The sequence below is a fragment of the Macrobrachium nipponense genome, chromosome 24 (assembly GCF_015104395.2).
Source record: "Macrobrachium nipponense isolate FS-2020 chromosome 24, ASM1510439v2, whole genome shotgun sequence".
Lineage (NCBI taxonomy): Eukaryota > Metazoa > Arthropoda > Malacostraca > Decapoda > Palaemonidae > Macrobrachium > Macrobrachium nipponense.
In genome coordinates, this window is record NC_061091.1 from 6,236,547 (window position 1) to 6,260,240 (window position 23,694).

The following is a 23,694-nucleotide window of genomic DNA, read 5'->3' on the forward strand; positions in this document are numbered from 1 at the left end:
TTTTAAAGTTTATAAGAGAGTTTGAGCTTACTACTGCTTCATACAGTTACCCTGATAGGGATTTGTTATTGTTGTTGTCACAGCAGGTTTCTGGTAATGCTAAGACACTTCTAAACTCTCTCGAAGTAGATAAGCAGACATACAAGGATGCGAAAATTTTATTAAGTTCTGCCTTTGCTTCTCCTGAGAATCTTAAATTTGAAACTATCAAGAAGCTGACTGAGCTTAAGTTAGGTTATAATGACGATCCATTTGAATTCATTTCCAAAACTAAAATGATTCAGGAATCGTTTAGGTCTTTATCTTTGAGTGTAGATGAGGTAATACAGTATTTTGTATGGAATGGTTTAAGCGGTGCTTTTAAAACTCATTTAGTTCATGTCACTGGTAAGAATAAGCCTTCCATTAAGGAAATTGTGGATAATTTTTTCACTGCAAATGAGCGTTATATGCAGCATAAACCACATAAAGTGAATGTTTAGAAGTCCTCAAAGGGGGAAAGAAACAAATAGTTCTAGTTTTGCTGTTGCAGCAATCAAACAAAGTCTTGTAATATTTTTGATAATTGCCCTTTGTGTTCGGATGCTGATAGACATTCTATTTCTCATTGTACAAGATATAAAACTCCCCAAGCAAAGATTGATAGAATCGGTAAACTGAATGGATGTACGAAATGTGCTAGATTAAATCACAAAGCAAACTCATGTAAGTTTACGTTTAGGAGGAAATGTTCTCATTGTTACGGCTGGCATTTTCAATTTTTGTGTACTCGTGGTTTTTTCCGGTTCACATACTAATACAGCTGACGTTGACAATGTAAATAGTGCTAGTGCAAGTAAAGTGGAAGCAAGTAGTGGGGTTGTAGTTTTGCAAAGTTTAAGTTTTGATTCGGTGCTTCCCACTTTTTCATTTAACATCAGCAATTCCTGCTACCGTGCTCTAAATGATAGGGGGTCACAAGTTCATTTGTAAGCATAAGGTTGCAGGCATCTCATGAGTTTTAAAGTCCTTCAAATGAATGTAAAATTAACTATTAAAGGATTCAATAAGCCTCAGTTATATCAAAGTAAACTTGTAGAAGTCCCTCTCCAACTCGGTGAGCATTTGTTTAAAATCCCTGCTTTGGTGGTTCCTAACATTAACGTATATTTGAAGTTGCCTAACCTTGGTAAAATTGTACAAAATTTTGAGGATAAGGGCTATGTTTTAGCAGATTCATTCTTAAGTAAAGAGAGTCGGGAGATTGGAAACATTGAATTTATTTTAGGATCCGATGCAGCTAGGTGTATTGCAGGGAGGGATGTATGTTTTGGTAATAGCTCTTTGTATATTTGTTCTCCTGTAGGTGTACTTTTGGTTGGTAATTTAGACAGTTTGTTAAGAGATATATCAGCTCTGCCGACCTATGCATCTTCAGACAGTGAATATGAGTAGTTTGCCTTTAGCACCCCCTGCATCCTATAATTTTGTATCGAGTAATATTGCAGAAAGTCATGCATTATTAATTTCTAGTTTAGTTGAACCTCTCGATAACTCAGATATGGAAAATTTAGATTTTTCATCGGTTTCCACGCAATCTAATTTTTGTGTTTTAGATGATAAAGGTAAACTTATTGGGTCCAAACTTAAGCAAGCTAGTAATGAAATTTTAGAAGAAGAATGTGGAAAATACATTTACTACGATAATCAGGTTTATAATGAGGAAAGCATTGAGGTTCATGATACCCTCATTAATTATTCATTGAATAATATCTCCCAAGATTTAGACGGCAGGATTGTTGTTCCTCTTTTATGGAACAAAAGGGTTTCACATTGCCTATCAAAAAACCAGAGATTGTCTAGGCAGATACTTCACTCTAATTTTGCAAAGCTTAAGAAGAATGGTCACCTTCAGCTTATGGATCAAACAATTAAAGAGCAGGTTAGGGATGGTATAATAGCTAAGGTAGATGATGTTCAGAAATATTTGGAAGAACATCCTGGATACTCTTTTTTACCACATATGGGTATATTTAAACCTGATAGGGAGACCACGAAGTATCGTATTGTATTTCTTAGTAATTTATGGGAGAAAGATTGTGAGAAAAAGTTGAGCGTATCTCATAATCAAGCAATGTTTGCAGGACCCACCCTTAATCAGAAACTTTCTTCTGCTTTTTTGCATCTCCGATTTGGATCTTATTTATTATTATATGATTTGAAGAAGGCATTTAACCAGCTGCTCTTGAGTGACGTGGACCAAAGCAAGTTATTGTTTTATTGGTACAAGAACGTTGATAGAAATGATTATTCTCTTGTTGTGTACCGAAATGTTCGTCTTAGTTTTGGACTCAGATGCAGCCCTTTTCTGTTGATGATTTCACTTTACTACATTTTGGTAATTGTCAAAGAATGATCCTCCCATGTTGCAGGGTTTGAAGCATCTTATGTATGGGCTTTTATATATGGATAATGGAGCCATTACTACTGATTCCATTGATGAACTCCAGTGGTCATATGATAATTTACCACATATTTTTTCTCCATACAAATTTGAAATACAACAACTTTATACTAATCTTGTGGACCTGCAAAGTCAAATTGATCAGGAAGTATGGGAACATTTCTAGTGAAGAAGTAAAACTTTTAGGATTAAAGTGGGATCGTGTAACGGATACAATTTACACAAATCCTATTCATTTAAATGTTGAAGCAAACACTAAACGTTCCATTTTAAAGTCATTGGCTTCTCAGTTTGATGTATTTAACTTTAATATGCCAATTTTGAATCGCAGCCGTCTTTTTATGCATAAACTTCAATGCGATAGGTCATTAGGCTGGGATACTAGTTTGTCAACAGATTTGCAACATGAGTGGAGAAACATTTGCAAGCAGGCAAATTCTGCACCAACTATTCAGATCCCTAGATTTGTTGGATCTAGAAAATGTAAATACAAATTAATTGCATTTACCGATGCCAGTCACTCACTTTATGGTTGTGTTGTTTATATTAAGTGTATTGAAACTGGCAAATTAAGTTTGATAACCGCTAAAAACCGAATGGTTAATTTGCAATTAAAGAATAAATCTATACCTTCTTTGGAATTAAATGCCATAACTTGGGTGTTGAAACTTTGATGGAGATTTACCGAGATTTGTCTGGTCCTTCTTGCATTAAACCTGTGGCTATAGGTTTTGATCTTTGTCTTTTTTTTTTTTTTTTTTATACAGATTCACTATGTTGCATTCATTGGTTACGCTTGGCTGTGGCTAAATTAGACAAAATTGCAAAAACGATCCACTTTTGTTGTCAATAGATTACAGTCTATTCAGAAATTGTGCGATATTAAGCCTGTTACATTTAAGTTTATTCCAGGTATTGATAATCCTGCAGATTGTGTCACAAGGTGTTTATCGTATAAGCAGCTTTTGAAATCTAATTTTTTGGTGGGCCCAAATCTTGATTTACTTAAGGAAATTGAGCAGGATCTTAGCGAAGTTGTTGTTCCAAATCCATTAGTTGAGCATAGCAGTAATAATGTTGCAGAATCTGACGAACCTAGTTCAGTTTCTCCTTTGACTAGTTTGTCAGCTAATTTAGAAATTTCTGATTCTTTGTTTGAATCCATGTAACTTTTCTAGTTTCCGAAAACTGGGTTCTTTTGCAACGTAGAGTTCTTTATTATTTTCAGCTATGGAAAATTAAAGCTAAGATACCTTATTAATAAAAAACCAAAACCTAATTTATTGGTAGAGGCCACATGTCAAATTATTAGAGATGATCAAAGAAGACATTTTTCTGATGTTCTTCTGTATTTCCAAAGTTGGAGGTAAAAACCGTTAGATGAATTATATCCGCAACCATGGTTATCAAAGTTCAATTTTTGTTGTTTTATGGATCAACAAAGGAGTCCTTTAGAGTTAAGAGTAAGTTTAAAAAATGGCACGTGAACTCCAATCAAGGATTTCCTATTTTGCTTTCAAAGAATAGTGCCTTAACAAACATCATAGTTAATGACATTCATGTTCAGCTTGCTCATTCTGGTTGTTATGCAGTCCTTTCTGAACTTAGAAAAAGTTTTTACATTCCATGCCATTTTTCTGTCGTAAAGAAGTGTTTAAAAAAAACAATGTGTCATTGCAAACGATTCAATGCTAGAACTATTAAGTTAAATCAAAGTCAATATCGTGAATTCCGGTCAAATCCTCCTCACACTCCTTTTGCTAATATTTTTATTGATCACCTTGGTCCATTTTATGTTAAGAAAAATCAGCAAAAGGAGAAAGTATGGCTTCTTTGTGTTACCTGTACATGGTCACGAGCTATCAACCTTAAGATTTGTCATGATCTTTCTATGAAAGAATTTTTGCGTGCATTTCAGATGCATTGTTTTGAATTTGGAGTACCACAATTATGTATAAGTGATTTAGGTTCTCAATTTACTGCTGGATTTAATTTAATAACTGATTTTTTACAAGATCCAGAAGTTCAAGTTTATTTTGAAAGCAATAATGTAAAACCACTATCTTTTCAGCAATACTTTAAAGGTTGTAGTGCGTTAGGGTCATTGGTTGAGGTATGTGTTAAATTGGTCAAGAGACTTCTTTTTGGATCCATTAAGAATAATGTTTTATCATATTTTGATTTTGAATTTATAGTTGCTAATATCATTCATTTAGCTAATAGAAGACCCATTGCGTTTAAGGAATCTTTAAGAGATATTTCTGACGAACTGCCTGAACCCATAACTCCTGAGCATCTTATTAGGGGATATGGATTAACCTCCTTAAATTTAATTCCTGATTTACATTACATACCATCCGAGGATCCTGACTATGAGCATCAGGTAAATCCTTCCACTTCTATACAGTGTCAGTATGCTAAATTAAGAAAAATTCGTTCAGAGTTATTTGAAATTTATCATGGTGAGTTTTTAGGAACATTAATTTCTCAAGGCAGTTGATAGAAAGGGTCGTTATATTCCAGTCACTAACAACTGATTTGCAAGTGAATGATATTGTTTCTTATTAAGGAAGTGCATACTAAACCTAATGACTACCCCTTGGCCATGGTAAAACAAATAATTAAAAATGATAACGGTGAAGTAACTGGAGCCGTAGTATTGAAGGGTAAATCAAAGGAGGTTGTAAAAAGACATGCCTCGACTCTTATTCCGATTTTAAAGGTGACCCTGAGTTCTTGATAGGTTAGTTGACACAAAAAAGGATGTTAAAATTATTAAACCTCGATCAAAGAGAAAGGTGCTTTAATGAGTAAAAGAAAAACTCAAAATTTGTTTATGAATGATCTAGTTTAGTGGCTCGTGGTTTCCCCGGCCTGTAAATATTTTTATGCTAATTTTTTCCTGATTCTTCAGAATTTATTTTTTGTATGCAAATTTTTTTGTAATTTTCTTTCTTGTTAAAAATTTGCATCCCTTTTGGTGGAGTGTACAAAATATTAGTTATATTTTCTTTTTTCTAACTTTAAATTTTAAGTTGTTCTACAAAAATAATATGAGCAATATAAAGTTTCTTATTTTTTCTAAATAGGTGGTTTCAGTTAACTTCATTAAAGGCCATTATTACCTTACAATAGCTGTAATGCCTTTTAGCTCCCCGAACCAGCTAGTTTAACTAGTTACTGCCGAAGAATTGCCTTTTTACAGAACAGTGCTGGGATCTTCGGGAGAGATGGAAGTTTTTCTTTTCTTGAGAGCTACGTAGTTCAAGCAGTGGCAGACCAGACTCGGTCCTAAGCATTTTTTGAAGGTATCAGCCCTTTTGAGCAGGACTGATTTCGCCGCCGCTGGGATTATTTATGTTATTTGGCAACACTTGAGATGATTTACCGAGAGTAAATAGTTCATGGGACCCACATCAGGACGGAGACTTTATTGCATAACATCGCATACGGACAGCTTGCCGGTGGATATAAGATGCAGGTTAGATAATTGTGAGGTTACCCGGCCTTATTTATTGGTTTGTGTTTTGTATTCCTCAACCATTCGAGTAATCCATAATTAATATTTCAAATCCTGCTAATATTATTTTTTTAGAACGTTTGGATTGGCCTATTTCTTTGGCCACAGTTTTTGCCATATTTAATAACGAAATTATCGTGGATGGGTTAAGTGATAATTGTCGTTGACTTGGTGAGATTTGTATAATTGAGTGTTTGGTGTTTAAGTTTTAAATCTTGAGACGTTTATAATTTAAGTGTAATAATTTTGGATGTTTTTTCACAAATTTGGTTTACGGTTTTTTGTAGTGCCTTTCTCTCGTTCTTGTGCAGGTGACGCGGAATGGTCCGTTTCTGGGTGCACTTTTTATAACATCCTTAATTTGGAAGTGCAACGGATGTCTCCCTTATTGTTTTCGTTCCAATACCAAGACGAAGTGTACATTGGGGAGCTTATTTGTTGAGGTGCTGAAGCGATGTATCACAAAATATAGGTTATTCTTTTATATCTCTTGCATATTTTTTACTCCTTTAGACTTCAAAAATAAGATAGTATATAAAATTCTGCGTAGTCTGTTTCAAAGATACAGAACACATCCCGGTAAGTACACACACAAGACAAAGTTAATAAAATGGAACATCTTACAAGATATCAAACAAGCCATCCCTTTGGCTAAAGAACTTGAACACTTACCCAGACAGCCGGACACTAAACACTATGTTACAAAAACTCCCCCGGCGAATGCCACGGCATCTTTGCCTGTGACTCGAAGCCCTCTGTCAAAATCCCTCCCATAGGCTTGGGTATGAACCTATTTAACAGAAAGAGGCACACACGTACATACGAACACACAGTTCGATAGCGCCTCGCGGGTTCTAGCTGCATCCAGTTTCCCAAAGGCGGGCACTTTGAGAAGAGTTCATAAACTGTCGTACATTGACTTCCTGAACTAAGCACTTTTATCTCACGCCACCCCCAGAAACTCATTCATCAGCTACTCTCAGGTCGTTACCCTGCACTGTTCTCCACATTCCACAGGTCACAGAGAACGTGTGGACAAATATATTATTAATCAAAACCCTAGGCCTTGCAGATAGCTCGGCCTCGCACAAATGCTAGCTCCCGCCTAGCAAAATTGCTTATAACACAAAACACTGGCCGGCTTAAAATAAAATAAGTAAAACTGCACGTCTCTGGCATTATAAAATAAAGTCTTATCACGCTTTAATCTCCCAATAACACAAGACGCATTTTCTCTCATATTTTCTGCATTAGGATTCTTGAATATCCCTCTTCGCTTGTCTGCAAGTAGCTGAACAGACAGCAACAGGCTATAGCAGGCTGTAGCAACTGTAGGAAGACGGAATGCCTCCCTCATCGTAGAAGACTTCTCACGGCTTCTTGTAGATCCCCAAAAAACACGCTGTAGAATTCTCTTGAACACCCACGTGGAAATACTTGTAATCACCCTGGGGTAAAATAATAGCAACCTCTCGGCACGGCTGGTGGACGTCTTGCTGGCGTCGGGGAACGACTTTTGGCGTACGTTAGTATGTCAGTCAAGTCTTTGGTCAATCTAAGAAAATTAACCCAGATACACTACTTCTATCAAACAATGATCTCAAAAAGTCAGAAACACTAACTGAACGTCTCCCAATTAACTCCCTTAATATGACTACTAAAATGATAAGTCATTATCACAACTCTCTAAGAAAAAAAAACATCAAGTTCTCCAACTCAATTCTCCAAACTCGCACATCAGCACACACACAACCCAGAAATCACAGCAACTCCACTGAATTCTGCACTCACATTTCAAACTCGAATGTGCTCACAAGAAAAAAAAAATAAAGAAAAAAAAAGAATCACGTAACACACCCAGACCCAAAAATGTTCTCTCAAGTTCTGACATTTAAACAACCCACAAAATCAGCAAAAATCTCCAACTTTTAACAGCAAAAACCCCTTTACTGCTCAATAACTAATCACAATGAGACTTAATGTCAAACTCCCATTACTTAAACAGCAACCCCCAAAAAATTACATCTCCCGGTAAAATCAAATCTCCCGTCCAAAAAAGAAATGCTACTTAAGCTCAATCCCCAAATTATATCTCTCATAGGAAAAGGAAGAAAAACAATAAAAAAAAAAGGATAATCACAAGTAGATTTCCCCAATCACAAAATACATAATACATGTATAATATGCATAACTCCCGCGTTTTCCCCAAGAAATGCTCCATGTAAAGTTATGGAATTTGCCAGAAAGCAAACTCTCACACATGCGCTTTCGTGAAATGCTATTGCCAACATTTCCAGATATTGCAAAAATTCTGATCGATCATCATCAGAAGAAAAGAAACAGCACAGCGCTCATCACATCGCTTGTCAGCAGAAAAATCGCCTGCGGACGTATGCTCTAACAGTAGCATAAAAATTGTCTAGTCAGACACATAAGTTTGGAAACTCATGATTCTCTAGAAAAAAAAATCTGACACATTTCACAGAATTAACTCCATGGATTATGAACTAACTGTGTTCAAAACATTTTGTCCTCGAAAAGACTTTTTATTCTCTCAACTGAAAAATAGAGGACCCCCCCTGCTTTGCCTCAATTTATATTTCTTCCAAGAATAACCACACTTGTGAACATAAAAAAATGTACACACATTTCTCCAAATGACTCGTAATGCAGTAATGACACTCGCCTCTAAATAGTCACGAAATCAAAAAAGAGAACCACAGAAATCTCCTCTTGGCTCAAAAAAACTCCATAACCACAAAAAAAAGGGTCACCCGCCCAAGATTAATTCCAACTCCATTATGAGACACCATATTAATAATAACACCACTCCGGTTATAAAAATATTTCCTCCATTTGGTTAAAAACCAACCCCATTATATTATTCTCTTATTTCTCCAATAGCCACATGTCAGTAAAAAAAAATCACCACTCCAAGAATAGAGAATAATCACCTCTATTACGGCAAATACAAAATATTTACCTCTATTTCCCCAATAACTCCATGTGGAACAAAACAAGGCTCCAAAAAATATATCTCCAAAATGGAATATCAAAAACTGAAATCCCATCTCCAAAAAAACGTGCATTCAAGGCAACTAACTCACTCACTCACAAATATTGCCCCATAATCTCCAAAAAAATGTGTCTCCATTTGCAACAAAGATGGCTGCAAAATAATTGAACCAAACATAGCTCTCATCACATTATTGGCAAATATCAACAATGGCCAAAAAATATATCTCCCATATATTATATCTCAAATTATAACTCCAAAATAATATATACCACCAATTATCTCTCCAAATAATATATCTTAATTATAACTCCAATTCTAACTCCAATTCTCCAAAGAATAACTCAATGTTATAGTCAAAACTATAAAAACTCTCCATTTAGCATAACTGCTAAAAAAAAGGGCAAAAACTCGGCAAATAAAACTGTCTAGAAAATGCTAGAAAAAATCACCAATGTGCCACAACTCATTATAACAGAATTCCCAACTCACAGTGTCTTAGCCAAGACTTCTCCATATGCACTACGACATAAGTCACTAGAAAACTTAACCAAGTTTCCTATCTCTCACAAAGTTGTCACAAATACGACAAGGGTATTGTGCAAGAAAACTCACAATTTCTGGAACACAAATATCCAGAAAAAAAATGTAGTGCCATTACGTATGCATTCAAAACGTGCAAAAAATTCTCCCATATATTTCTCTATAGCATCAAATAGCTAAAACACGAACACGTTCCCGAACAATGACTCTAAGTCATGAACTGAGATATTAAAAAATATTCACACCAACTGGAGAGAAAAAATAAATTCAAATTCGCCCTTGGTAAAAAAAACTTGTCAGCGATGGCTAATTTCCAAAAAAGGAGAAAAGAAAAATCAACGGCATTATCAACTATCTCCTGTAACTCACTAGATGTCAAGCAATTATCTGCTGAACTCATAAAAAAAAGAAAAAAAAACTAAAATAATGTGTTGTTAGTTCCTCCCAAAATCAAAAAAAGATTTCACCTCCCTTGATAGCATTACAACGCCCACGTATTAGTACATAAAAAAAATCAGTATCAGAAATATCATTATCACAAAATCACCAAAAAAAAATTGCTATCATCAAAATCATCAGTATCAGTACAAAAAACATCACCAATGTTAATGCTTGTCCATTCTCCAAAAATTCAGCAAAAAATTCAGCAAAAGTTCAGCAAAAATTCAGCAAGATTCAACACAATTCACCAAGATTCAATCAGATTCATCAAGATTCAGCAAAACTCATCCCCGTGAATCACTGAAAATATTCTCCAAAGTTACAAAAACTCAACAATTAATTAACACAAGACTTCTCCCATTAACTCATCGTAATAATTCTCCTTGAATAATTATCTGTAATAATTATCAACTAATCTCCCATGAAATATCTCAAAACTCTCGTAAAACAATTCTCCCGTAATGATAATTATACTTAAGCAAACCTCCCGTGACACATCTCCAGTATAATAATTATTAATAATAATAATAACTCTACATAGCAATAATTCTCTTGCAAAGATCTCAAGTAAGGGTGAAATTCAAATAGCATACACAGTATTGCTGAATCTTATGGTATACAATTTCTCCAGCATGCAACACCATGACATAACACCATTGCCACACAACACAGATACACACCAATCATCGGCATTTCAAAGTAATTTCTCCAACACAATAAACAAAATAATCTGTGTATCTCCCTTATATTTGTGTCTTCCAAGGCACAAAGAAACATATAACACATCCCGTGCATGTTAACTACTTTTCCCCTCATTCACGGAAAAGAAAAATCTCTTTTTATTTCCTCTTCTCTTCGTCCAAGAGAGAAAAAAGAATCTCTTTTCTATAAAAAAAAGACTCTATGGGCATTTCACTTCATCAACTAATCAATCAGCTGATATCTTAGCATCCAATGTCAAGGCCAGACCCATCTCCCAACACAAAGAAAAAAAAAGGAAAAGGGGGAGTTCACCCACACTGAGAAAAAAAAAATTTCTCCCCCCCGTGAGAACAACCCCTCAGTCGAGCGGCAGAACAGCCCGAGGCAACACAATAGTACCCCCATCTCCCCTTGAACAGTGTCTGAGGACCCCTTCCCAAGGTATACACTAGTACCCATCCCTGCACTATCTCTCGAGGGAGGCCAGAGGTACTCTCCATGCAGCTATCCCCCCCGAGGGATACTAGTATACCCTCGCAATGCAAGGCGCCTCTCTGCAGAAATGTGCTGAGCCCGTAAAATTGTGGCCGCTCTGTGTCTCTAAGCCAGATATGATTATCCAAGCACAGTTCACATGCATAAATACATCTTAATACACTCTTATGTGTTTAAAACAAAGACGAATACGTCTATTATAAACATGTGCAAATAAAGAAAACACGTCACTATGGGGCAAAGACAAGAAAAATTGTTGACCTCTTGAACCAATCCCATTTCCCTGAAATATTTAAACAAAAACCCTCTCCTTCAAAACAATAGTTTAACACTCACCACTCCATAATGGGAACAAAAGGAACTTGAAATTCTTCGTAAAACGCGGTAGTGATATATGCATTAAACACAACACCCGCACGGGTATCTCTGAATACACTCTCGTCATTGCACAAGCAAAAGTCACACTGGGTGCGCTCACTGCTCTAGGCTGACTCCAATAAAATGCTTCCCTCCCTTTAGCACAGTTAACAGACAGATATTTTCTCATTTTTTCTCACTAAGTAACTGAAAACTAACAGTTTAACAACGATTTTCCCACAATCCCACCAAGGCTTTGTCGTTCGAAAACTATCGCTAAGCCATAACCCCTTTTATTTTCTAACTGGCCACCCATCTCTACATTGGCGTTCCTAGGCATAGAAAAGAAAGAACACTCTTATATCCCCTCTTAACTGTCTGCCACCACTATAACATGGGGGAAGAACCCCCAGTATTCATAAGGTAAGCGTGGACACGAAACGGAAGGCAGACTCACACATCCCATTACTTATAACCTTTCTCTCTCTCTCTCTCTCTCTCTAGCACCGACAATCTCTCTCTCTCTCTCTCTCTAGCACCGACAATCTCTCTCTCTCTCTCTCCAAAGAATCTCTCCATTCTAACAGGTAATGAAAATGAAAGAGTTGCATCATAACATTAGCGTTTATTAACAAGAATAAATAAATCAATTAACCAAGTAATCCAGTCTTACAGACTAACTCAAAAACAGTACAATGTCAAGTCACCAAAGAAAGTCCACACCCCTAAACCGGAAAACTCTTTGTCCCCGCCGGTTATTCCAGATCCGTCTGTTTCAAAGATACAGAACACATCCCGGTAAGTACACACACAAGTTTAAAGACAAAGTTAATAAAATGGAACATCTTACAAGATATCAAACAAGCCATCTCTTTGGCTAAAGAACTTGAACACTTACCCAGACAGCCGGACACTAAACACTATGTCACAAAAAACTCCCCCGGCGAATGCCACGGCATCTTTGCCTGTGACTCGAAGCCCTCTGTCAAAATCCCTCCCATAGGCTTGGGTATGAACCTATTTAACAGAAAGAGGCACACACGCACATACGAACACACAGTTCGATAGCGCCTCGCGGTTCTAGCTGCATCCAGTTTCCCAAAGGCACTTTGAGAAGAGTTCATAAACTGTCGTACATTGACTTCCTGAACTAAGCACTTTTATCTCACGCCACCCCCAGAAACTCATTCATCAGCTACTCTCAGGTCGTTACCTCTGCACTGTTCTCCACATTCCATAGGTCACAGAGAACGCACGAAATATATATTATTAATAAAAACCCTAGGCCTTACATATGTATACATATATGTAGAATTACATAGCTTAAAATCTTATAGACAACCTAAAAAACCTAAGTTCACAATCATACTTTAAAAACCACCGAAGACTTTAATCCCTTAAAATCCTAAATACTCTTATTCCTTTAAGTATCATTACGTTCTGTATTATAAGTTTCATTATACTTTGATGAAACTACTTTCCAGAATTTATTATTGCACTATTGGTAGAAGCCTTTAGTAACTTGCGTCTAAGTCTGATTTTAGACTTGGTACTCATTCGAAAAGAGTCACTTCTTTCAGTCTTAAAAAAGATTAGCTATTTCATAAACGTGTCTGATTTTTTCAGTTTGATTTTAGATATTTTCCTTCGAATGAGTCAGAAGTCTATTGCATAATCATTAGCCTTATCTATTTCTTGAGGCTTCGGTTATTTTTTCTTCCTTTCTGGAAGTATTAAATAATCACTATCCTTAACTTTCTCCTAGGCTTTATTAGCAATGAAATTTTATCTTTCCTCCAACGGTTGGCATCGTCGACAATAAAATAGCCAAGAGCTTCAGAGCAATAAAATGTTGACAAACTACTGTTGACTGAAGCAGACACCTCCTGACCCCTTGGAGTTCCTTCCTCCGGCGCTTAGTCACCGCTCCCTCCAAACTTGGTCTCCTTCAGGGCAGCAGGTCGGAGTAATCTGGGAGTAAACGAGAGCCGGGAGTCTTCTGTAGTCTGGAGTAATTGGGGAGTAGGTTGGAGAGGTAGGCACTGGGAGGATGGCGTCTTGACTCTGCTTTTTGGACAAATTTTCTAGCGTTGGAGGTTTCCTCCTCTTGACATCTTTCTGGTGTAATGTAGCTCTTGTAAAATATAAAGAAAATACTCTATAAAAAAATTTCTGTAACCCTTATTTATGGAAATCGATGAGATTACTTAAATATTAAGGAAATTTAAATTAACTAAGGAAATTTAAACAAAAATTAAATAAAATTAGGTAAGCACTGTGATATGTATTTGCTTCGTACCCACCAAATTTATGACAGAAAAAAGTCCAGACGCTATAGATTATCGTTTACATAATGGCTGAGGTATTTTACTGTGCACGTATACAAAAGTATGCTTAGGTGAAGGAATATTCATTATAGTTAAGAAAAAAAATATATCCTAAGTAATTCATAACTCCTCCTTCGCTTAATACTGGCCAGCGCCTTTGTCCATTCAACTCCTGCATGGTGTTGAAACTTTGAATTTTGTATTGAAGTGTCATTAAAGGATTGGAACCCTTTTAACGGAGTCTCCTACATTGCCGTTTACTGGACAGCACTAAGCGAAAGAGAGAGAGACAGGGATGGGGTGGGGTGGAGGGTGGGGGGATGTTGGAAGCGGGATTAAGCAACGCCATCTTGAATTTATCATTTCAAGATGGGGTTGGGTTAAGGCGGCATTGTACATATGTCTAAGAACGCTTTAGTATATAATTCTCTCTCTCTCTCTCTCTCTCTCTCTCTGATTAGGCCTATGATCATCGTTCATAAACTAGTTTAAAATCCCTTTACCGTCACAATAAGTTCTTATACAATTCTATGAGATGTCATCAAAGTCGTTTGTCGGGCAACACACAGATTGTGTGATTAAAAGTCTAAGTAATGCTGAAGTTAATTGTAGACTTTTTGTAGACCTTAAGGATTCCTTTGACAAGGCAAATAAGGAAGTCATTTTACAAAGTCTGTTGAGTAAAGGCCTAAAAGGCAAGTTATTAATGTGGATTTCAGATTATTTTTCAAACAAAGACCAGTGTCTGGTATTACCTGTAGGTACAGCACATTTTTTAACTATGCCCATACACACACACACACATACAGTTGTGCGTGTGCTAATACCTATTGGTTTCAGAGACTCAAGTTAACACTTACAGTAGAGTTGAGAGGAGAGAGAGTTCATCCTAGATGGCCTTGGTTCATCTCTCTAATCTCTCGAGGAATGTCAAGATTTGTTCCCTGCTCTTTGTAAATTCAGTCCATGCGACTGACAGCAACAAAATTCATTTTTTTAATTTGTTTTGTCTTCCAGATATGAATTACCCGTACTGCACATTTTTTAACAAGCATGAACTCACTGCCTGCATATGTACTAATGCCCACTGGTTAAATATACTCACTCTCTCTCTCTCTCTCTCTCTCTCTCTCTCTCTCTCTCTCTCTCTCTCAGGAAAGAACAGACAGTGTAAGTATTTAGGACTCCAAGGCTTGGCATACGTCAATTATTTTATTATCTTGGGATTTTTGGTTAATCTTGGGATTTTCCATGGTCAGCTCTTGGGATTAGTAAGAAAAATGCGATTATTTGAGTAGCAGTAGCAGTAGCAGCAGTTGCAGCGCGCACCCAAATGAATCGGGTAAGCCTAGCACGCCAAACAATAGTATTTACAAAATGAGCTGAGCTCTCTGGCTGGGCTGTTTTGGTCCTCCCACGTGTTTGATCGCATATCTGGCAAATTTATAACAACAACAGAGATAAAACCATTTCTCCCATTACAGATATCAAATATCTTTTCCGTTACGCAGAATTCTAAATAAATTTCGTAGGTTCACGATTGATAAAGTTTTTTTTATGCAATAACAAGAAACTGAGTCAGATTTTCTATCAACATGGCATCTCATTTTGGTGCTGTTGCGAATATTTCAACCAGTTCCACGTGCGTTTTAATCCATACTGACTGTACAGTCTGGAGGCAGTTCTCCCTTCTACACATATATTGATTTCTTAATATCGTAGGTATAGAATAAATTGGTGAGCAAGGAAATATGAAATAAAGCATAACAGAGTAAGTTTGACGAGTGAGAAAATAAACAATCGTATACAGACAGATTCTCTCTCTCTCTCTCTCTCTCTCTCTCTCTCTCTCTCTCTCTCTCTCTCTCTCTCTCTCTCTGACAAAATAATAGATAGGAAACAATGACTGAATATTGCTTGAATGCGATATGGCAAAATTTTGGCCTGACTGAAGTGTGGAGTGACTTTGACACTTACTTACAAGTCATTCCTGGTCATCTCACAGCCATGGATAGGCATAAACTTCACAGCCGAAGGAGGGCAATCGTATACAAAATAAATAGGTATGGAAAATGCGAAATGCGGGCCTATGTTGTCCCATAAAAAAAAGCTCTCGTTCGGACAGCTGTAAGATTTAGGAGAGAGAGAGAGAGAGAGAGTGAGCAGGGCCGAATAGGAAGGAGATTAAAGTACCTGGGAATGAAAACCCCTTATAATCTTATAATTATAGCCTCGGGATTTGTCTCAAGGACATTCAAAGGTCTGTCACACACGGGCAGTTGTTGTTTTTGTAAAATAAGGGCAGATCTTTAAAAGCCACGCCAGAGAGCTCGCCACGGTGACAAGACTATACTTTCCATATGAATTGACGATGTCCTATACGAAGATGCAGGAGATGAAGATGAAATGATCAAAGATCTGGAAGATGACGAATATGATGACTGCCTTGGTGGCGAAGAATTCGGAGCAGTATTTGATGATACGGACACGGAGAACGAATTTGGAGGATTTTAGTTTATTAATTTTATGCATTTTTTTTACTTTAATAAATTTTCATTTGCCTGTGTATCCTAAAATAAAAATAATAGTTCAAGTAATAAATGTTTCTTTTACAGAGTAAAACAAAAAGTAAAAAATCCTTCGGTATTGTGCCTTAATCAACTGATTTGGAAATTATAGATGGTTAGTCTAGAACAGTTAAACATGTTGTATAAACCAAAATAATGCAAATGGCGCACGATCGCTCTTTTGTATTTTAAAATACAGTAGTAATATGAGAATGCATACAATATTATTGGATATAGTGAAGTACAAGTAAAGCATAACTTTTTAAAAGATCTACTGTTATCCTCCTATAGTAACTATCGCAATCTGCCGATTTGGGAAAGCATAGACGGTACGCTAATTTTATACCGCGTGTATGATGCGACCCCTTTAAAATTAGCTTCAAAATTAGGTTTCAAAAGTCGCATAATATGCGAGTAAATACGGGGTTCCCATTTTTTCATTTAAATTACACTCTTCATTCCGAGCCACAGCCTTGTTTTCCTCATCAGTCATTATGTCATAAAGAGCCTCTCTCACCTCTCTGCAACTGTGCACTGGAGCCTTTGTTGCATCTGCTCTGCAAGACCAACGAGTTTCATTTAGTCGCTTGGGAACACACAACTGCTTATCAGCTGTTGTTAATTTTTTTTGAGCGAAGCACAGCAGGCCGTGGATGCTGTGAAAAACACATAATTTGTTGAGCAAAGTCAAAGTAGTGAATAGCTGCAGAGTATGTATTAGCTGCTGTCTTTCCCACTGAATTAAGGGAATGTCCGAAGCAAGGCACAAACTCTGATAATGAATTCTAGTCTTTGATGAGGGCTTGCATTCCTTTAAACTTCCCGCTCATATGAGCAGCATTATGATAGGACTGCCCTCTGCAATCAATATTGTGGCCCTCTAAAAACTGAAACAGGGCTTTGGCCATATCAGAAGCATTGTGACCTCGATTGTCCATGAATGTCAGGAACCTTTCTTTTGGTAATGTGTCTTCCATATATTTATAGCGTATGACTAAAGTTAGTTGATCAATGTGACCCTCATCTGGGGTTGAGTCAAGAGAAATAGAATGATATTTTGACTTCTTGATTTTTTATATTATTTCTTGCAGTACATGTTCGCCCATATTCCAATTACTTCTTCACAAATTGTAGAGGAGAGATAATTTGTGTGACCTCGTCCTTTATTTGCATGCAGTTTGATGTAAGTTGCAAGAAATGGATCATACTCTGATAGGGGTTCCAGAATACCAAGAAAATTCCCACTTGCGGGAGAACCAATCAGTCCATCTGTGCCTCTGAATGCTGGTCCTCACTCCGCGATAAATTTAATTGTACTTATCTATTCAGCCATGTTCTTTCCATAGTTTGGCTTCAGTAATGATGGATTCTAGATGGCACTTTGATTTCTCGTGATCAGCTATCCTGTCATTTTCATGCTTCCAGTCACAAAATCCATCAGTGGCTCATTTGCCCTTTTCAGATCCTGAATTAACAAGCTTACAGGGAAAACAATAAATTTTGCCAGTTGTTGGAGAGAAACATTATTCAGTGTTTTCCTCTGGAACAAACTTCGTGAATATTTATGTGAGTAATGAATTCCACTCTTCCCTTTCACCTGATCTTGGAGTTTTGAAGCTTTTTCCAGTAACTGTTCATCACAATGTTGTAATTCGCTTGATTCCTTTTTTGCCGAAAAAGTTATCATTTCTTCTGTAGATGACCCAGGTCACAAACCAATATCATTCTCAAAACCTTGATTTTTCATACTGACCTTTTCCATAGCAACATCTTCCTCGTGTTCCTGTACGTCCTTATGTTCATGTGCACCCTGGAAAATTGTGTCTACTTCATACACTGGTGTAGAGCTACTTGAAGATATGACCAAAGGCTCTGCCTTTTCTGAAGATGGTGTTTCAGTCTCTATAATTAATTTACTTGTTGGTGCCTCTTCTGACGGATCTGAAGCATTTTCAACAGGCTGCTGTATGGCAGCAAGGTCGAAGTAGGTGCTTATTAGGGGTACTTTTGATATTGCTTCTAGACGTTTTTTGTCACGTGCTTGAGACATTTTGCGTTTCTTTGCACCACTTTCGTATATACGAGGAGTCTTATGTCTGTCACGCACAAAATAAAATTCAACTTCACATGCCTTTGTAATCACTGGATTCACCAAACGTCGGACTTGACTGACAATAAGAAATAACAATAAACAAAAGCACTACACATAGTGTAAGCTGACAGTGTATTTCTTTACAAAATTTCAACTTTCATTAAAGAGACTACTTCTTACTCTCCTTCTGCTTTCTTAATTAAAATAACAGTTACTCCTTTCAATTTATGTAATTCTAAACTTCTAAACAATTATCAGTACAATAGTTCTATTAGCCTAATTAGTGGTCTAATAGAATAATTGATAACATGAACAAATTCATATATATTTACCAATACGTTTCTTTTTTATTTAAGGGAAAGAAAATACAAGATAAAGCGAGGAAAGAAATTAAAACGAGGGATTAAAAATGAAAAGATAACAGAAAACAAAAGGTCACTAAGTTAGTAAAAAGAAAATGAAAACCCAAAAAGTGAAAAAATGTATAATTGGTCATGAAAATCCCCTCTTTCTGTGGGGGGCCCTTTTAGTGGGGGCCCTGGGGCTATAGCACCTGTTGCCCTCCCTTTAATCCAGCCCTGGTCAAGAGGCGCCATTTTCAATAAAATGTTGAGTTTCTGTCATGGTTTTATTGTCCAGATGCTCTGAGCAATTTTATTGTTGATGCTGCTGACCGTTGGAGGAAAAGTTTAAAACGAATAGAACAGAACGAAAATGCTACAACATACAGGTTTTATTTAAGGGAAAAGTAAACAATATTAAATATGAGAGAGAAAAATTTACTGTATACCTGTAACGTCCAGTAGGTCTAGTTCCTCCCACGGAGCAATTCAAATTTGTACGGAGCAGCAGTTGCCAGACTCCCAGGTTTTAAGGAAGAAATTATCATACGGTTAGGATACCTGTTATAAATGTAGCTCTGGCCCCTTTCCACGGGATTTATGTCCATTAATTGATGGATTGTAAGTTATCTGGTGTCACAACTATCAGGGTCACTTACGCCGAATAAGTGATCTTGAGGGTGAATGTATCACTAACCGCACTTAAAGCGTCAGGAAAAAAATAAAACATATTGAAATATATCTTATATAATATACAATGGTTTTATGGAACACATATTGAATTATCTTTTCCATACGTGTGTACTATATACTGTCAGTCATTGCCGATTGGTAACTTGGAGTATGTTAGAAAAAAAAAATATTGTCACAAATTAGTCTATATTCACATATATCCGGCAACATACCATGATTTATTGTCAATAAAATAGTCACTATATCTTTAATGTGCTTTGAAACAGATATTGTCAGATTTTACTAATAAAGTTCTAAAAAAAAAGTTTTCAATTTGATACTCCATCATGAAAAGTAGCATTTTTAGATCTTTATTAGAAAAAATACTACACTTCTTTTACATAATAAGTAGAATATTACCTAAATATTACAAAATTATATACCTACAATAATTACAAATTATTATTGATTACAGAAAGAAAAAACATTAGAATCAAAACCAATATCCTTTTTACTGAAAAGTAGTATTTGATGATTTCACTGTTACAATAACACAAGGGGACGACAATTAGTGTAACATTGAATGTTACTTTTAGTCTGCCGTATTACAATCACAGTGTCCAGAACTGCAGTTGTAACAAGTGAATAAGTAATTAAGTTTAAAGTTAGTCACAAGCATCTGTCGGTGGTCAGTCTTAATGGGTCGTTAAGTATTTATCGGCATCGGGGTTCTTGAGGCGACTTCGACGTTAGGTTGAGCGGTTGGGGTCATTACCCTGTGAGTTTCCAAGGAACATTGGATTAACTGTGGTCCTGACTCCTGTAGTGTCCCCTTGAGGTATTTGCTTTACCTTTTGACCTGAGAAGACCCGGCAAGGTCCCGGTACCAATTTCGACTGTGACCGTTTAGTGTATTTTGTTCCAGTAAGTGTTTTTATATTTATACTGTATTTTTGGTAATGGTGATATTTTTTAAATTAAAAGTGAATGCTGTATTCGGTGTAGTTACTTTAATACTAATTCTGTTCACGATACAAATATGGTGTTCATGATAACGGTAATGGGTTAGGTTTTGTTATGTCGGTCTTTGCCAAATTAATTCAGGCTTTGCTAATTTTTTTATTTATTTATCTATTTTTAGCTGAGAGGTAAAATGGGTGAAAGAAGAGTGAAGGCAGTTGGTTATTTAACCATGGTAGAGAGTTTTTTTTATTAAAATTCTATTTCAAATATCAATTATATACAAACTTTTCATAATTATATCAAAAATTAACATACTAAATACATTAATTATGTGAATTCAAATAATATTCACGTACTTGTGAAATGTTTTTCAAGTTCATATGCATTTGATAATACCCATTATGTGTACTTTATTTTACATTTTAACATTGAAATTATTTGACTTGGTAACACATCTTCTCTGCTATACCACAAACAATTTATATACTCAATAATAAGTATACTTAATGTACTTTTCTTCTTTTCTTTATAATCGAAAGCCAACATTATTACTTTTATTGAATACTGAACCTTTATATCACATACCTCTTCAATCAAATTCTGGAACCACTTCCAAATTTTAACATATTTACAAAAATAAAGAACATGCAGATGGTTTTCATTTTCCATACATTTATTGCAAAAATTATCAGCAATTTTCAATATCTTCAGTCTTTCCTTAGTAGCCAAAGATTCATACAAAAATCTATACATAATACTACTTTGATAGGAGTCAACTAATTTGCATAATAGGTTACTCCATATATTACCCCCAGTTATGCTACGGGTATCTCTCAATTACAATGGGCGTATGGGTTGGCATCAAATACTGATAAATATTCTTACTTTTGACGTATGGAAAATTAGGCATTCTCACTAATGTCTTTACATTACCAATAATTATATTATAAAAGGGAGTAGCAACATAAGACATATTAGGGCAATCTTCTACAACCCACAACAAATTTATTCTAATACATGTGTAATATAAGGCTAATTCTCGTCCATAACTATCAAATAACATAATATTCAAGAACGTAATTGTTAAAATAGCTGCTGCTTTATAAAACACACTAATAACCCCAATACCACCTTCTGTTTTTGGGAGATACAAGGAATCCCTTTTAATTGGTTGGTAAGTTCCACACCACAAATACCGGAAAACAGATTGTTCTATAATTTTCGCTTTCTCTTTCCCTAATGGAAATACATGACACATGTACCAGACTTTACTTAAAATAAGAAAATTTACAAGAATAGCCTTTTGATATAAAGACAAGTATCGAGTTGAAAGCATATTTATTTTTACCTTAACTTTATTGATTAAAGCATCCCAGTTTTCATCTACCATTTCCTTATAATCATTGGTTATCAATATGCCTAATACCATACACTTTATGTTTCTGTGTATCCAATCAAGTGGCCATATTTTGTCCTTCCAATTACCTAAACCCATGACACAAGTCTTATCTCTATTTAGTTCTGCACCAGTAGCTAGCTCAAATTGCTTTATAATACTAAATACTACTTTAATACTTCTTTCTTTACTAACAAAAACAGAGCTGTCATCAGCAAAACCTACTACAGAACACTAGAACCCATTAGGGAGGTTCACTGGCACAATTTCATTGCTTTGTTTAATTGTTCTGTATAGAGATTCTTGGAGCAATATATATGCTATCATTGACATAGGACATCCTGGCTTATGGAACTTTCAACAGGAAAAAAGCCGCTAACAATCCCATTTACACAAACTGCACTTAGGCATCCAGTATTTAGCATTTTAATTTTCATGATAAACAACTCGCTAAACCCCATCCGTGAGAATGTTTTAAACATTAACCTCAAATTAACCCTCTAAAAAGCCTTACTCCAATCCAGGGTAACTAGAGCAAAATCCAAATTATTTTGGATTTTCCCTAATTAGAGTATTACATCTCACCATTAATCTTCCCTTAACCGAATAAAACTGTTCTCGTGATATAACTTTATGAAGAACACTTTTTAATCTATTAGCCAAAATTTTTGCAATGCATTTGTAATCCGTATTCAGTAAATATATGTCTCCAGTTTTTTAAACAGAATAAATCACCACTTTTAGGTACTAATTTCATGATACCCTTTCTTTTGGCTTTTTCCTAATTCAAGGTCTAAATCTATCGCAAACTTAATCATTTCAGAAAACTCTGACTTAATTACATTCCATGTCTTTTAAATAGAATTCCAGGGGAGGACCATCTTCACCCGTTCTACCTTTATTAATCAACTTTAACGTATTTAATACCTCTTCGACAGATAACTTTCTGCATAACATTTCGTTGTCCTCATTAGTTATTGTGCTCCCAATAAAATTAAAACTATCTTGTAGCTGTTCATCAGTACTTATCTTTGTGAATAGTTTTTCACAGTGATCCTTTACGTGACAGACTATCGCCTCTGTGTTGTCGAGCGTCACACCGCTTTCTAACCTCAGTTGCCTAATACTATTCGCTTCCCTCTGAGTTTCTATTTACCTAATAAATGTGCAGATAAACTGTTTATTCTCTCTTCTGTCCTTAACCTAATCTTTATACCTTCACATATTTCATCTTTTATTATTTAATTCTATCTTTTATAGCCTTCATCTCTTCAAATTTATTGTAACCAACTGAAGCTTTACTTGATAAGTATTAAAGATAATTTTGCTAAAATTTTAGTGGTATACTTCTCTTGTATAGCTTGTTTAGACAGTCTTATGAAGAACACTTTTAATTTTGGCTTCACAAATGTATCCCACCATTCCACAATGTTGGAGCATTTTCTTTCATTTTTTAAAAAGTGCCCTTATCTTTCAAATTTCTCCATGAAGTCGTCCCTCTCCAATAATGGAACTTTTAACTTCCATATTCCTCTACCTATTTTACAAAGATGATTAAGCAGAAATTCAGTTAATATCATATTATGGTCTGTTAAAGATAATGGAATATTTTAAAAATTCTTAATATTACTATACAAGTCAGTCACATACACACGGTCAATTCTTGAAGCATATTTACCTAGAATGTTCGTATATTCAGGGTTATTGTTCAATGAAAACCAAGCGTCTTTCAATCCCAAATGCTGTACTAAAGATTTAAGACCTAAATATTTGATCTTATTAAAATCTCTTAATATTATGTTCTTGAAGGTATAATACA

The 23,694-nt window shown here is 35.7% G+C and overlaps 1 protein-coding gene and 1 long non-coding RNA gene across 2 annotated transcripts; both read left to right on the forward strand.

Annotated features, from left to right (window-relative positions):
• The first annotated feature begins 3,842 nt into the window (after positions 1 to 3,842).
• On the forward strand, positions 3,843 to 4,943 carry LOC135205806 (uncharacterized). Its single transcript, XM_064236963.1, has one exon. It carries the CDS (start codon positions 3,843 to 3,845, stop codon positions 4,941 to 4,943), a length of 1,101 nt encoding a protein of 366 aa, XP_064093033.1.
• A 322-nt stretch (positions 4,944 to 5,265) lies between these two features.
• Positions 5,266 to 6,447, forward strand: LOC135203726 (uncharacterized). The gene is made up of 2 exons (XR_010312002.1): positions 5,266 to 5,924; positions 6,275 to 6,447. It is a non-coding gene; the product is annotated as an uncharacterized LOC135203726 (long non-coding RNA).
• Positions 6,448 to 23,694: the final 17,247 nt, after the last annotated feature.